The sequence below is a fragment of the Bos indicus x Bos taurus genome, chromosome 22 (genome assembly GCF_003369695.1).
Source record: "Bos indicus x Bos taurus breed Angus x Brahman F1 hybrid chromosome 22, Bos_hybrid_MaternalHap_v2.0, whole genome shotgun sequence".
NCBI lineage: Eukaryota > Metazoa > Chordata > Mammalia > Artiodactyla > Bovidae > Bos > Bos indicus x Bos taurus.
The window spans coordinates 27,329,886-27,344,292 of NC_040097.1; the positions used below are offsets into that span (position 1 = coordinate 27,329,886).

At 39.3% G+C, this 14,407-nt stretch overlaps 2 protein-coding genes across 4 annotated transcripts in view; one reads left to right on the plus strand and one right to left on the minus strand.

Moving 5' to 3' along the window:
* Positions 1–6,304, minus strand: part of LOC113880657 — a 56,907-nt gene extending 50,603 nt beyond the window's left edge. Inside the window, exon 1 of one of the 2 annotated variants that reach the window (XR_003507787.1) lies at positions 5,249–6,286. Coding sequence is in view for 1 of the 2 variants with exons in the window: in XM_027523125.1 (XP_027378926.1) it covers positions 5,626–6,279 (654 nt within the window). In the remaining variant the exon portion in view is untranslated. Of the gene's footprint in view, positions 1–5,248 lie in introns of both variants that reach the window. The other variant, XM_027523125.1, reaches the window with a different exon arrangement.
* The window catches only part of FAM19A1 (family with sequence similarity 19 member A1, C-C motif chemokine like), a 506,092-nt gene continuing 493,892 nt past the window's right edge, over positions 2,208–14,407 (plus strand). The window contains exons 1-2 of one of the 2 annotated variants that reach the window (XM_027523127.1): positions 2,208–2,686; positions 4,611–4,731. In XM_027523127.1, coding sequence (XP_027378928.1) covers positions 4,614–4,731 — 118 coding nt within the window. In that variant the 5' untranslated portion in view covers positions 2,208–2,686; positions 4,611–4,613. The remainder of the gene's footprint in view (positions 2,687–4,610; positions 4,732–14,407) is intronic. The other variant, XM_027523126.1, reaches the window with a different exon arrangement.

Below are 14,407 nucleotides of genomic sequence, written 5' to 3' on the forward strand. Positions count from 1 at the left end.
GGTCTCTGGCATTGCAGGCAGATTCTTTACCAGCGGAGCCACAAGGGAAGCCCTTTCCTTCTAATTTTAATGCATTATCATAGCAAGGGCTTCCCAGGCGGCGCTAGTGGTGAAGAACATGCCTGCCAAGGGAGGAGACATAAGAGATGTGGGTTTGATCCCTGGGTTGAGAAGAGTCCATGGAGGAGGGTATGGGAACCCATTCTAGCATTCTTGCCTAGAGAATCCCAAGAACAGAGGAGCCTCATGGGCCACAGTCCATAAGGCTGCAAAGAGTCAGACAGGCATACACTAGCATAGCAAAAACAAAATAAAAAACCATGAGGTAAAGACTGTCTTTCATATGTCTATACTTCAAATGCCTGGAATATATAATAATTTTTAAAGACTGTATTAATTGTAAAGAAATAAGAAAATATAATGGCTAATTTTGGAGGGTAGGTTTTTTGTTTTTTTTTTCTATGAAATATTTAATCCTAGTGTTTAGAAGATGGGCTCTTGACCCAGATCATTGGGGTCTGCTCTATCACTTAGCAGCTATAATACCTTGAGTAAGTTTCTTAATCTCCCTATTCACCCTCTGGTTCCCCATTCATGAAATGAGACAATAGTAATGATACTTATCTTATGGGGTTGGTAAAAAGGATTAAATTACACCTTATAAGCAACATACTTTGGAGTAGCATCAGCACATAGTGAGAGTTTAAATACACCTTACCTACTGCTACTGTGGGCTTCCCTGGTGATTCAGCAATAAAGAATCTGCCTGCCAAGGCAGGAGATGCAGGTCTGATCCCTGAGTCAGGAAGATCCTCCAGAGAAGAAAATGTCAACCCATTCTTATATTCTTACCTGGAAAACTTCATGAACAGAGGAACTTGGTGAGCTGCAATCCAAGGAGTCGCAGAAGAGTCAGACATGATTTAGAGACCAAACAACAACTGCTACTGTAGTTTTAATCACTTTTGTCTTGAGATTGAATGGTGTGAGCTTACTATATATATTCACCAACTCAACAATAATGAAGCATAGAAATGAAATACACAATCGCACCTAGAACTTTGGCACTCAACTTATTTTCACTCTAAGGTTTGTATTTACTGTTATCTTGAAATTTGTTTAATGATGAGCTTTAATAAACAGTTGTTAGGGTCCAAAGAGCTATTCTGTGCAGGACCAGGGATGAGGATTGATGTGTTTGAAGGGTGTCTCAGTGTCTCACTCTGTGTAAACGGAGAGAGAGAAGGATAGCTTCTGAAGATGCACTGCAACATCAAACTTTCTTTATAATGACTGTGAAAGCCCAGAGAGTACTCGGAGGCACTTGAAGAGGTTGTTGAAGCCAGAATATTATAAGAACTACCTTAATTTTGAAAATAAAAAAGAAAGCAAGAAAGACTAGACAGTATGATGTATGACAGTGGCAGTCACATCAGTGTTACTTTCCCACTTGTCCCCAAGCACCTAACACATAGTAGGTGCTTTATAAGTGGATAACTGATTGACTTATTTGAGTGAATCATTGTCAATGTAATCTTTAAGTGAAAACTAGGTCACTTCATAGGTACCATCATATTTATATTTCCAAAGAAGAAAGTGTCTAAACCCTAGCACTGGAAACAAAATGCTGAACTTCTGAGTGTTTCCTCTTCCCACCCCAGCATATTATTTGAAGGAAATTTTTATAAAATGTCCTGAGCATATTTCTTTGTCAAAACCCACTCTTCGATGCTGAAAATGATATATTTCTATGTATTCAACATGTTAAAAAAAAAAACTCAGAAGGTTTGTTTTAGGCTTACTCCTATAAACATCTATACTGTAGTCTAGCTAGATCACGTTCCCACATTTAGCTGCTGAAATAATTGACAGACTTAAATTTGTATAAACTCAACAATATTTCAGGTTAACTTACTGGTTAAAAGAACCTTAAGAGGTAAGAAATGGCTTACATTTTTCACTTTCCCATTTGCCGTTAGAAATCTAACACCCATTAACACTATCAGTATTTTGCAGAATGCTTTTTTCTTTTGTTTATCCTTCCCTCTTTCTTCTTTTGGTAAATGAACAGTATCAGTAAAATCTCTAAGAGAAAGTACTGGGCAATACAGTGTTAAAGTGCTGCTTGAGTTGTTCAATAGTTAGTGGGCAGGTATTACAATTCACTGTAGCTGTAATAGAGGGTAATGTCACTTTAAGACATGTGATACTTTACAGAGGAGGGATGTATTGAAAGAGACTTGCTACTTACAGCGCCGTATAGCAGCCCTGCTCCTACATTTTGCTGCCTTACTCTGCCCTGAATGCTCTGGAGTGGGGATGGTCCGTCATTAACTTAAACTGATTCTCATCAGGAAACTGCACATTATCTCACCATCATTTCAAAGGTCTCGTCTGGCAGAGGTGACGCCAGGAGATGATTTAAAGGTGAAAATGACAAGGTTTCCAGCCCTCAAACCTTGGTTCCTTTTCTGACAATACAGTCTGAATGAACCCAATGTCTTCTTTACTGTGGAAGTAGCATCGGAAGAGAAAAACATATATACATTTTTAATCCTGATAAAGAAGATTATTGGGAAGCTCTTTTTAAAAAAATCTTCAATTGTGGCACAGATGGATTTTAGAAAGTGTTAGAGCTTTCCAATGAACACTAATAGAGTACTCTGCTCTTGGCTGGATTTTTCAGGTAAGAAGCCTCTTTAAGGATTTAAGATTCAGAAAGCAGATTTGAAATCTATTTAGTCAGGTCTAGAGACCTATGTAAAGCTGAATGCATTATTTTTGGGGGAAACACTTATTAACATAGAGATCACCTCTTGCTAAGAGAGTTAGCAAAGAGAGCTATTTGCAGGAGCCTTGGAAGTAATGTTAAGAATTAAAGAAAGTTAAATGAAAAAAATAAAATAAAAAGAAGGAAAATATTGCAAACGTCAAACCACAGCAATTTTGAGTACTAAGATTTATATGGGTGAAGAAGAGAAAGCAGTCATTGAAAAACTGTTAAGTTTTTATCCTGGTAGGGTTTTTTTCAAGTTTAGATGAATTCCTAGTACATTTTAACTGAAATTCACAGTCATTGCATGCCACCATCCGCTCTATTTTGTCTTTCTATAATTTGCAGGCACCCAGATGCATTCATTTCAGAATTCATAGGAGGGGTGTTGCTCTTATCTGAAGAGAATGCATCTATGGTACACTGATAGTTCTGAAGACAATGAGGCTAAATCTGTTGTACACAAAAGTAAACAGTGGGCTGTGAAACTAATTATAAAGTGAATGGTCCATGTGAATCACAGACCAGGGCATGAAAGGCATCACGCTGTTGAACCTAATGTTTTCCTACTTTGCACTTAATTATGGTTGTCACCATTTGTCTATTATAATTTAAAAACCCTTCTTAAAGGCTAAGTCTCTCTCTCCTAAAACCCACAAATTATCTTGTATTATGTCTGTATACACACACACACACACACACAGGTATAATGTATATAGTTTGCTTGCTGAACATCACAGCTTTTGAAAGAGGGCCAATTTTCATGAATAAAGAAGCCACACTGGGAGGTCACTAGGAGGTTTTAAATGTAGAGTTTAAATACTTGAAGTATATGATTTGACAATGGAAAGATGAAAAACAGAAAGAAACAATCTTGGGTCCAAAGCTCTAAGAGAAAAGCATACACTTAACTGGATTCTTATATAGAAAATGCTTCCGTATCACTGGCTGAATAAGGACGATGCTTCAAGTTTGATTAATTTGGCAAATATGAAACGCAGCATAAGGTGTTGTTTGAGAAATTGGACAATATGTAGCGCGGTTGAGCTTTTGTACCTCCTAAGATTCTCATAGGTGCTGAGAAGACTGTCAAAGTTTCAGCGCCTGAGAAAAGGTGGATGTTCGTCCATAAATACATACACCACCTGTATATGCATATTCATCAACACTCAACAAATGCCACAATAAGATCTTAGGAGGCAAAGCAATATTGTAAATTATGGTTTGCTTTAGGAGAGATGCATAGATCTTAGATCTTGTATCTGAAACTCATTTGGCTGAAGACAAATCCTTCTGATTTTAAGTCCAGCCCCAAACACCAGTTCTTTCAGGAGATTACAACATGCCTCTGAGAAATGATTTCTTAGTTTAGAAGACAGCACTGGAATTAAAAATTCATGACTGTAGAATTAAAAAAAAAAAAGAATCCACTCTTTCCTTCCAGGCTTATGTCAGACTTGCAATGAAGTTAGAATGAACAGGAGCATGCAGCCTTTCAATGCCTGGAATAACTATAGCTTAAAGATAATTGTGTAAAACAGGATATTTAGTCAGGGTATAGTGTTTCAAACTGCCTAACAGTCAAAAACTTTATTTCTGTATTTCAGCTATCCTAAGAGTTTGGTTTTGCAGAATTTCAAAAATGGATTCATGATCTCGTGGAGAGTGATTTCTCTCAATCCCACTTCATGCCATGACCTCTGCCAGGTCATTAATTATAGCCAGCAAAGTAGCAAAGGGACATGACGTCTGAGACCCCCCTTCTTTCATCAGTGGGACTGACAGAGCTGGGGGCTCAAAGCCGGGGGTAATTCTTCCTTTCTAATGTTCTCTTTAGAGAATGGCAATGGTCTCTGCGATGTCCTGGGTCCTGTATTTGTGGATAAGTGCTTGCGCGGTGCTGCTCTGCCATGGATCCCTTCAGCACACTTTCCAGCAGCATCACCTGCACCGACCAGGTAAGTCGGAGGCTGGCTCCACAGTAGCCTCCAGTCTCCAGCCTCACTGTGGTCTTCTAACAGATGGTTGAAGGCAAGTGACAGAAAGTGCTACAGTGTGGGCAGCTTGCCTCGGAATTCCAAGACTTACTGTTGGCTGGATGCTACGGGGAGTGTGGGGGATACTAAAATGCCATGGATGTATTTCCAATAAATGTTTAGAAAATGTGATTCTGTCTAGGAGTCCCACCATCCCTTGGTGCATAAAGTAGAAGTCTTTTGTTTGTGGATACCTTGGCCAATAGTGAAATATTCTGCAAAAAGTGGGATAACTTTCAAGACTTGAAAAATTTTTAAAGAGCCAAAATACAATATTTGCAATCGAGAAAGTGTGTCCATGGTCCTGGGCTGCATTTGTCTGAAGCATAGATACCATAATTTTGGTGTGTATGTGGCTAAGGATTTTGTGCGCATGTTAGTGCCAAAATTAACTTTGGAAGTAGTTTGTCAACGAAAAAGAAATTAAACAGCAACTTACTATTTCTTGTCTGGTTTGTCTCCTCTCTTTTCTCCCCTCCTTCACTTTCTGTTCTTCCGGTATGCTTGGTGCCTTTTTTTTTTTTTTTTCCTATCTCTTTTGGCAGTATCGGGGACAAGTTCTCTCTAGCGTGACTCCCCACCCCCCCCCACTGCCCCGCCCCATCGAATTTTAAGTTGCAGATGCATTTTACTTTCTTCGTTTTTCTTTGCAGAGTATATTTCTCACCCTTCCATGGTCTCACTCTTCAATCTGTATTTTTCTCTCCTTTGCCGCTCCAGCTTTCTCATTACTATTCCCTCAGCTCGACTGTCCTCACCCATCCTGGTTCTCGGAAAGGTTGCCTTCCATTTTCTGCTTAGCTTCAGCCCTTGCACTTATTCCTCCACCTTCAGCGCACCCCTTCCCCTCCCCCACCCCCCATCCGATAGCCAGGTCCGGGCTCTGGGGACCAGTTGCGCGCTCAAGCTCCGGATCCTTAGTTCTCTAGCGCTGCCAGCTTTCCACACACACTCCTTTCCTTCCAAATCCCCTCTCTGGCTTTCTCCCATCCGCCCGGCTTCCTGCAGCTGCGTGGTCCAGCGTCTATGCCTTTGCCTTTCCCTGCCTCGCAGCCGGCCTGGGCACCCATCCTGGGCTCTTCGACACTCTCTTCCAGCAACGCCTCCCAGGGCGCTGCTTGCTGCTTTCCTGGGCTCTGCTTCCTGGCTGGGGGCGGGATCGAAAGAGCGCTGCTGCCGCCCAGGTTCTCCCGTGCCGGCTGCGGGCGAGCGCACCAGCCAGCTGAATGCTGCAACTTGGGCCGCCCCGAGAGCAGGGGTTTGGCGGGGCCTTAGCTTGGGGCAGAGGCCCAGGGTTGCCTCTGGGCTCCAGTTGCCCTTTCTCCACTCCCTGGGTCTGGGAGGAATGGCGAGGGGGCGTTGGTGCCCCTGCAGGTGGGTATGGAAACGGCTTTGCGGATGCTGCGCGCTGGTATTTCTGCTCCGCGTGTATTCTGAGACTGGATCTATCACTGCCAGAGTCCGAGGCATCAGTGCGGAGTTGGAGCAAAAACAAACGTGGGTCTTGGAATCCCCAGTTTACCTCCAATCAGTAGATGGCCAATCTGTTCTGGCAAAAAAACGTCTTTGAGTTGTTACATAGTCATACAAATAACGTGAGAAATTTCTAGTCATGATAATACTTAACGATAAGCATGCATAACAGAAACAGTTAATGTGAGTGTTTTAGACAGGATCTGAAGGTTAATTCACGTTGCTTGGCTTAATTCTTATTCAGGTAGGTGTGATTCCCCACCGTGTTGCTCAGGCGACTGAAGTTCTGAGGGTCTGGGTGACTTAAGTTCATACAGCTAATATCTGTCATTGGAGACTTCAGTCTGATTTCATCTCCAGAGCCTGTTTCCCAAAGAGGAAATAATGCCTCAAAGTGCAGAGAACAATCTTGCCATGTAGCCTTTTTGAAGCTTTATGAGAACCTTCATATAATTCAAGAAAACTTTCCAGTTATGTCAATAAACGGACTCATTTGAAGTGCATTCTGAAAGGTGTCTATGGCAGAACTGGTGAGGGGTGGCTTGTGGGGATGACAGAACTCAGGCCAGACCATCAGTACGCGTGCATGTGCGTGTGTGTGCACGCGTGTGTGTAAGTGCTCACAGTGCTCTCAGTCATGTCTGAGTCTTTGCATCTGTCACTGAACATTAGTGATATGACCCTGGGCAAGTCACTTTTCTTCTCTGGGCCCAATTTCTCATTTAGGGGTATTGTGGGGAGTGTAAATAAACTAATCTTCAGAAAAGTAGTTTATAAACTGTAAAACTCTTCAGAAATATCAGGGATTACTGACATCCTGGGGTTTCCCTGGTGGCTCAGATGGTAAAGAATCCACCTGCAATGTAGGAGACCAGGGTTGGACTCATGAGTGGGGAAGATACCCTGGAGAAGAGAATGGGTACCCATTCCAGTATTCTCGCCTGGAGAATTTCATGGGCAGAGGGCCTGGCGGGCTGCGGTCAGTGAGGTCACAAAGAGTCAGACAAGACTGAGCAACTAACACATTTTCACCACTTCATACACTACAAATGTGCATGTCATAGATGTTGAATTAGTGACATCTTGCTGTTCACACAGCTCATTATCCTTACTGGTAACAATATTGCTTTTACTCTTGCTGTTAGTTTTAACTATGTGATACCTGGCTAGAATATACTTCCAAATTCCACCTGTCTTATTTTGTGCCCTATGCATACAGTCAAGAAATATGGCACAGTTTGCAATGAGTTTTCACATAGACTGTCTCTCAATTAATTGATTAATATATTAGATTTTTTGGGAGTGAAGGGTTGTGGCTATGTAACAAGTAATGTTATGTCTTTGTGGAGCTTGTTATCAAAATACAATAATTTTAAACCTGGAAACACATCATAGGTTCTCTCTGCAATTAAACTCAGTATTTTTTTTTCATTGTTTACTCTTAGTAATTGCTTATTATCATCAGTTCATGGTTCATCTGTACCTCGAATACTCCAAGAAACTGCAGCACTGAAGCCAATTTCAATCCCAAGTACTTATACATTTGAGACCTATTTCAGATTCATTGATGAAATGAAGAAACTATAAATACTCTCTTCTAGATGCAGAAAGATGAAAATAATATTAAACTAAAGTCCAATGTTTCTATGTATTAGGTTTATTCAACTTTCTTGGGTTTTCAACAATAGCTGCAAAGATTAAAGTCATAGATCTTGGACACAGCAATATTCTACATTATTTCAGTGAGAAATACAATCTCCTTTAATGCAATCTTCGGTCTTGATTTTAAGGGAAAATGTATGCTTCCTGTGATGAGAGTTGTGATGTTTCCCTTCATGGGTCTTAAATCTTCAGGGACACTAATGAAATGTGTATGAAAACAAGAGAGAAATCAGGGCCAGTTATCTGTGACAATTCCCTCCTTCAATGAGCAAATAAATAAATAAATAGCTGGATAAATGAGCAAAAAGGAAAAACATAATCTCATTTTCTCAAATCGGTTAAAACAAGTGACATGATGAGAAAAAATGAGACACCAGCAGACCCTGAGCTTTGCCACATTTGCCTAAGCTTGAAAAATCGCCTCTTTCATAAAGTAGGAGCTGGCAGACACCATGTGCATATCAAGTGTCTGGGAAATGTGAAAAATGACACATCTTTCACTCACAGCCCTGGATGGAGTGAAGGCTTTACAGTTGCCTCCTCACCTGTTTAAGAATGTCTGGGCCCCCTCTCTCCAGGCTCTTATAGGCAGCTTCACCATCATCCCCTACACTGTAAGATGGATAGTGCTCTGATCCCAAGCAGCCAATCTCAGCCTCTCAAGAAATAATCCACTCCACTGACAGATGAGTGAAACTGGATGTTCCCCTCATTCAAACTATGCCGTACCTGGATGGCACCAGCCAGCTGGAGTCCTTTAGGGAAATGGTTAGAGATTTGGGCCAATTTCTGCTGTCAGCACATAGTATTAGGACCTTGTTTCTGTGAGGTTGTGAATTTGTGATCTGTCTTTTCAATGCTGTTTCTACACAAACAGAATGAGAATATGTTAACTAGAAAACGGACTGAGTTTAATGTATTCCCCTGCATTCCCAAAGTGCTTCCTATTTTTCATATTTATAGTATTAGGAATGCACCATTTGTTTTCAGTGACTCACTAGTTAAGGAAGATTAAAACAGTCAATCAAATGAAAGTGAATTTTAAAATTACACAAATAAGTAAAATGTGCTATAGATTAACAGATTGGTAATATCAATAATTTAATATTTGGCTAAATCAAGTTTTTTTATTTTGGGAATGATGTAGGAAATTAGTGTAATAACTTGAAGAATACTCATGCCTTTTTAAAAAATATGTACAGTAAAGCTAGAAGAAGGACATTTAATTTAAAAAAGGCAGACTGAACAATGAAAACTCAGAGTGGTATTCCATTGTTCCCAGAAGTTAAAATAGACAGCTTCAACTCTTTATAATCACCAGTTATTATGTGACAGGTAAAAAAAGATGAGTGGTTTGCTAAACGTAACTTTCTTATACAGGATTATTTTTTCCCCTTATGGGTATAAGATTATGACAGCAATTTTAATGGTTACTTAATTTCAAGGGTGAGAGTACATGTGTATGGGTGTGAGGGGTTGTCCTTGAAACTTAATAAAATATGGATGATTTCACAATACTTTAGTGAGAAAAGATCTTTGGGATTCTTTAGCAATTTAAAATTATAAAGATAAATTACATGAGACAAGAAGTTGTAAATGCCTTATGAATCATTTATTCTCTCGTCACTGCTATTTTATTGACAAGGGTGTATGGAAGTATAAAAAGATGACACTGAATAGAATTGTCTGTGTAACTTATACTTGGTTTGATTTAAAGCTTTATAAAGCAAACTGTACTTAGAGGTATTTGTGACTTAATTATTACATAGTGAACATCACCATCCATTTTAAAGTGAGTGTTTTTGTGAAGATTGGAAAGCATCCTTGTATACCTTATACTTATTTTTCCCTTACTGTTATATATTACTTTATTGAAAGCTGCTCAGGGAATATGTATTAGAATACCAAGTTTCCTTACAATAAAGGGTTGTTTTACAATTGTAGTATAAAAGAAATAGTGAAAACAAGAGTGGTTGTATATTGAATTTTTAGAATGTGTACCAATTCTAGATTGCTAAGTGTAGTGAATTGGCCTAAGGATTGGAGCAGACAGGTTGTTATTTGGTGTAACTGGTGCTGGTGATAATCCGTCGATCATGTGATTGATGATATTGACCTCATCCTAGAGTCAAAGTGCAGGCATGAGCATTTGATGGTGGCTCAGATGATAAAGAATCCACCTGCAATGCAGGAGACCCGGGTTCAATCCCTGGGTCAGGAAGATTCCCTGGAGGAGGGAATGGCTTCCTACTCCAGTATTCTTGCTTGGAGAATTCCATGGACAGAGGAGCCTAACAGGTAATATATAGTCCATGGGGTCGCAAAGAGTCGGACATGACTGAGTGACTAAAACTTTCACTTTCACACTTTCTTTTCAAAATCAAAATCAGGTAAAGATGCAAATAAAAATTTTCTGACATCCCTGTGAATTTATAAAAGAATTACTACAATGCAGTCTAAGTACTGTTACTTATGACCGCCTATGGCCTCAGTTTTATACAACAGTGCAAACAGATATTTAGAACTGGCATTAATGAATAGTAGTCTTAGTTGTTCATCTCTTTAAAGTTCATTTAAAATGAAAATTGCTTTTTCAAATCTTCTAATTTTGAACTCTGTGTAAAAATTCAAAGCTTGGGTATAAAAATTGGTACATCATTAAAACAACAACAACAATCTGCAGTGTTTTCCAAAATGTAAAATGTGAAAGTCCTGACACAATTCCATTTCTAGATGCTTATACTAAGAAAATGATTGGACACGTTTAAAAAGATGTATGTTTAAGGTTTAGTCACTGAAACAGTAATTTTGATGGCAAAAAATTAAAGGAAGTTTCCATCTCTATCAAAAAGGATGTGCGTGCATGCTTAGTCACCTCAGTCATGTCTGACTCTTTGTAACCCCATGGACCATAGCCTGCCAGGCTCCTCTGTCCATAGGAGCAAAATAGTTTGGAGAAAATATTTATTTGTACATGCATAAAAAATATCAGAAAAGATAAAAACATTCCTTATACACTGTTAGTTAAACCTGATGGGAGGATTGGATTGACGTGGCTTTTTATTTCCTTTAATTTTGAAAAATTTTCAAATTCATTTCTAGGATGGGTATGTAATGATCTTTAATGAAAAGCTTAAAATCTTAGCTATAGAGAATTCAATGATTAATTTAAAAATGCATCCATGTTCCTTCCCAGTTTAAGGAAAAAGAAGCAAATGTAGGTTGCAAAAGTATCATTAGGCCCTTTTCCTTCTAAGAGCCTTAATCCAATAAAATATTCAGATTAGCATTTCCCAATTCAAAAACACTGTCCCCTCAAGATGCTCTTTGGAGAAAAACTATTAACTGCTGAGGAAACACTCACTGTACGATGTGTCTTTCTCTTGGAGATTTGCAGTGTGTGTGAGTGTATGAAAGTTCTGAAAAGGTTTGCAGATGGGAGTCCTGATTGTGTTTAAAATTTTCCAAAATTTTTTTTTTTTTTAATTTGGAAAACACCTACAGTGCCTAGTCATATCACATGCATTGAGACGCATAGGCCTAGATAATCCCGGAATCATGTAACATTCATCTTTTTATCTTTCATTTCTAGTAAGGAACCTGGCATATAGTAGGTACTCAGAAAATATATGTTAGATTATTAAAGAAGAAGGAATGACTGTTCTGGTGGAATCAAACACTCCTTCATTTTTTCCTACTTATGTGTGAGTGTTTGTGTGTATGTGGCTGGGTACATCTGTGTCTATATGTGTGTTTGTAATGGAGAGTGGTATAAACACTAAATTGTCACTGTAACATATGCATGTGTGTGTGCGTATATCTGTGCAGTATCTTTGGGTAGATATTTGACTCTATTCAATATTTGACATTAATCAAAAGCCATGGCTCAGATGGTAAAGAATCTGCCTGCAATGCAGGACCAAGGTTCGATTCCTGGGTCTATCCCTTGAGAAGGGAATGGCTACCCACTCCAGTATTCTTGCCTGGAGAATTCCATGAACAGAGGGGCCTGATGTGCTACCAGTCCATGGAGTCACAAAGAGTCAGACACGATTGAGTGACTAACACTGATATTATAGTACGTTAATCAAAATGGTCCAAAGAACATACTTAAAGATGTAGTGAAAAGTCAAATCCTTAAGGTTTTCAGTCACAGCATGAGTTTTTATTTTTTCCTATAGATTAGAAAATATTATAGGTGTGCTCTTGAGGGTCTGAAAAGGAAACTTCACTTAGTAAATAGGAAAATGACTTTTGCTTTCAAATCTTCTGATATCAAGAAAAAAATATTCACTTTATCTTTGCAGAAGGAAAAAAATAGCACCAGACCAGCAGTTTATCATTTATTTGGGATAAATAGAAGAAGAAGAGTTATTTTGCTAACAATTTATATAAACTAATTGGATTCCCAAAGATAATATCCTCAAAGTATTTAGGGAATCTTCTTGGCCCGCTATTTCTTTCTCTTTCCCCGAATTTATATAATAAATGTCCAGAGAAAGAAAAGAAAAATGATATATCACAGCACCTTTCTCTCAGAAGATAGATAGACATCAGAGTGATCTGCCTACTCGTTAAGCATACCCTTTCTCCTTGCAGGGCAGGAATCCAATCAAGCTTTCCCTCAGTCTAAAAGGGAGGAAGACTTTCTACATCCTCAGCAAAGGCCATCTTCTGTTGATGGAGTTACTTGTGTTTACCATTACCCTGCGCTTAGTAGGCCTTCACTTGTAGATGTACCTCCTTTATACCTAAGACTAAATACAAGCTGAGTCTGTGTATATCTAAAGGGGTTTTCTGATTTCCCACTTGTGTGGGTGAAGAATGGACCTCCTGAGTCACATGCTTTGAAGTGAATAAATGTCAGCTTCCAGATTTAGATGAATTACCGCACAATGCAGGGTGGGGGGGGGGTGGTGGAGTGGGGGTGGTGGCGATGGTGGTGGTTGGGGGGGGAAGGATTTCAATGCTCCTGAAATTGACAGCAGGCCAGCAGTTCATCCTATCCCTGGATTAAATACTATGTAGGTATTTGATCAATATTTGCTGAGCAACTAGGCAAGAGTTTTATATCCTTTAAAAAAGTGCACATATTGGTGGGAAAGCACCACTTTACACCTTCTCTTATACCTAATGGTGTTGAAGAAAGAGCCAGAGTAGGAGTAGGACACTGGAGCTTTCAGCATCTCACTTCTGTTATCAATTGCAAGGCTCCAGATTAGAAGGTTGGAAGGAATCAACCGTTTTAATATTGCTCCTAGCAACTCCGAGGAGACGATCCATGCATTCCACAAATAGTAAAGTATATCCTGCCAAATAAGGAAGCTTTAAGCGGCCCAAGGAACTGATTCATTGCCTTTATCCATTTGATAGAGCAAGAAGCAGTACAAAATCACCTTTGTATATTAAAAAAACCTTCTGCTAAAGCTATTTGAAAACTTTCTGGATGATTTCATAGATGGAGAAGGCAAATAGCTTCACAGACCAGGTAGTTAACAAAAATAATTGGATCAGCCTGGAGGCCAGATATTACAGAATGCTGAGAACTGTGGCAGCTTAAGAGCATATGCACATCTAGAGGGCATAGCACAGACTTCGCCACACCTGAGATGGGCTCAATGTGACCCGATCATCCGGTATTTCAAGGCAAGTCAGAAACCTAGAATTTTATGTGTTAAGTTCTTTATCTTTTAAATGTCAAGTGGGCCAAACAAAACTTAACTCAGGGCTATATCCCACTAGCAAGCTGTCAGTGGGTGACCTCAGACAAGATTATCTCCGGCTCCAACATTTTATGATTCCTAATGAATTTATGCGAGCACAGTGGAGCGAGGCGAAGGCAGTAGGGCCAAAAGGGGAATCTCAATGCAGATCTGTTTTGTTTCGGCCTGCTTTAAAATTATGCCCGTGGATGAGTCCTATTTTGAGTTAAATTCAACATGTTAAAATGCTGTGTGTCTCTGAGCCTTTTATATGCAGTGAACTACTATCACTAGGGGGTCTGATGAACAGAGAGCATTTGCATTATGAGGCTAGTGGCCTAAGCAGAGGTCTCATTTGAATCTTAGCTAAAAGTCAATTAACTTAACTTCAGATTAAGGCTAAGCAGAAAGAGTAATCTGTAAATGTAATAAAACAAAGGGAAGCATCGGACAGCATAATGATGCCTATGTAAAACCCTTTATTTATTAAAGTTCTCAAAATCTAGTCTGCAGTCCACTAGCGGATTATAAATTTATCTTGAAACCCAAGGTGTTTTTTTTGTTGTTGTTGTTCTTTTGAGCAAATGATTTAAGATTTTATGTACATTCATTTTGTATATGAACACAGGCTACTTATTAATATACTGGCTGAGTTATCATTCTACACAAATGACATGTAACTAAGGTTTACTGAGCTTCCTTAATTCAGTATTCTGCTAAGAAAACTGGCTGCTGCCTCTGGGAAACATTGCAAAGTACCT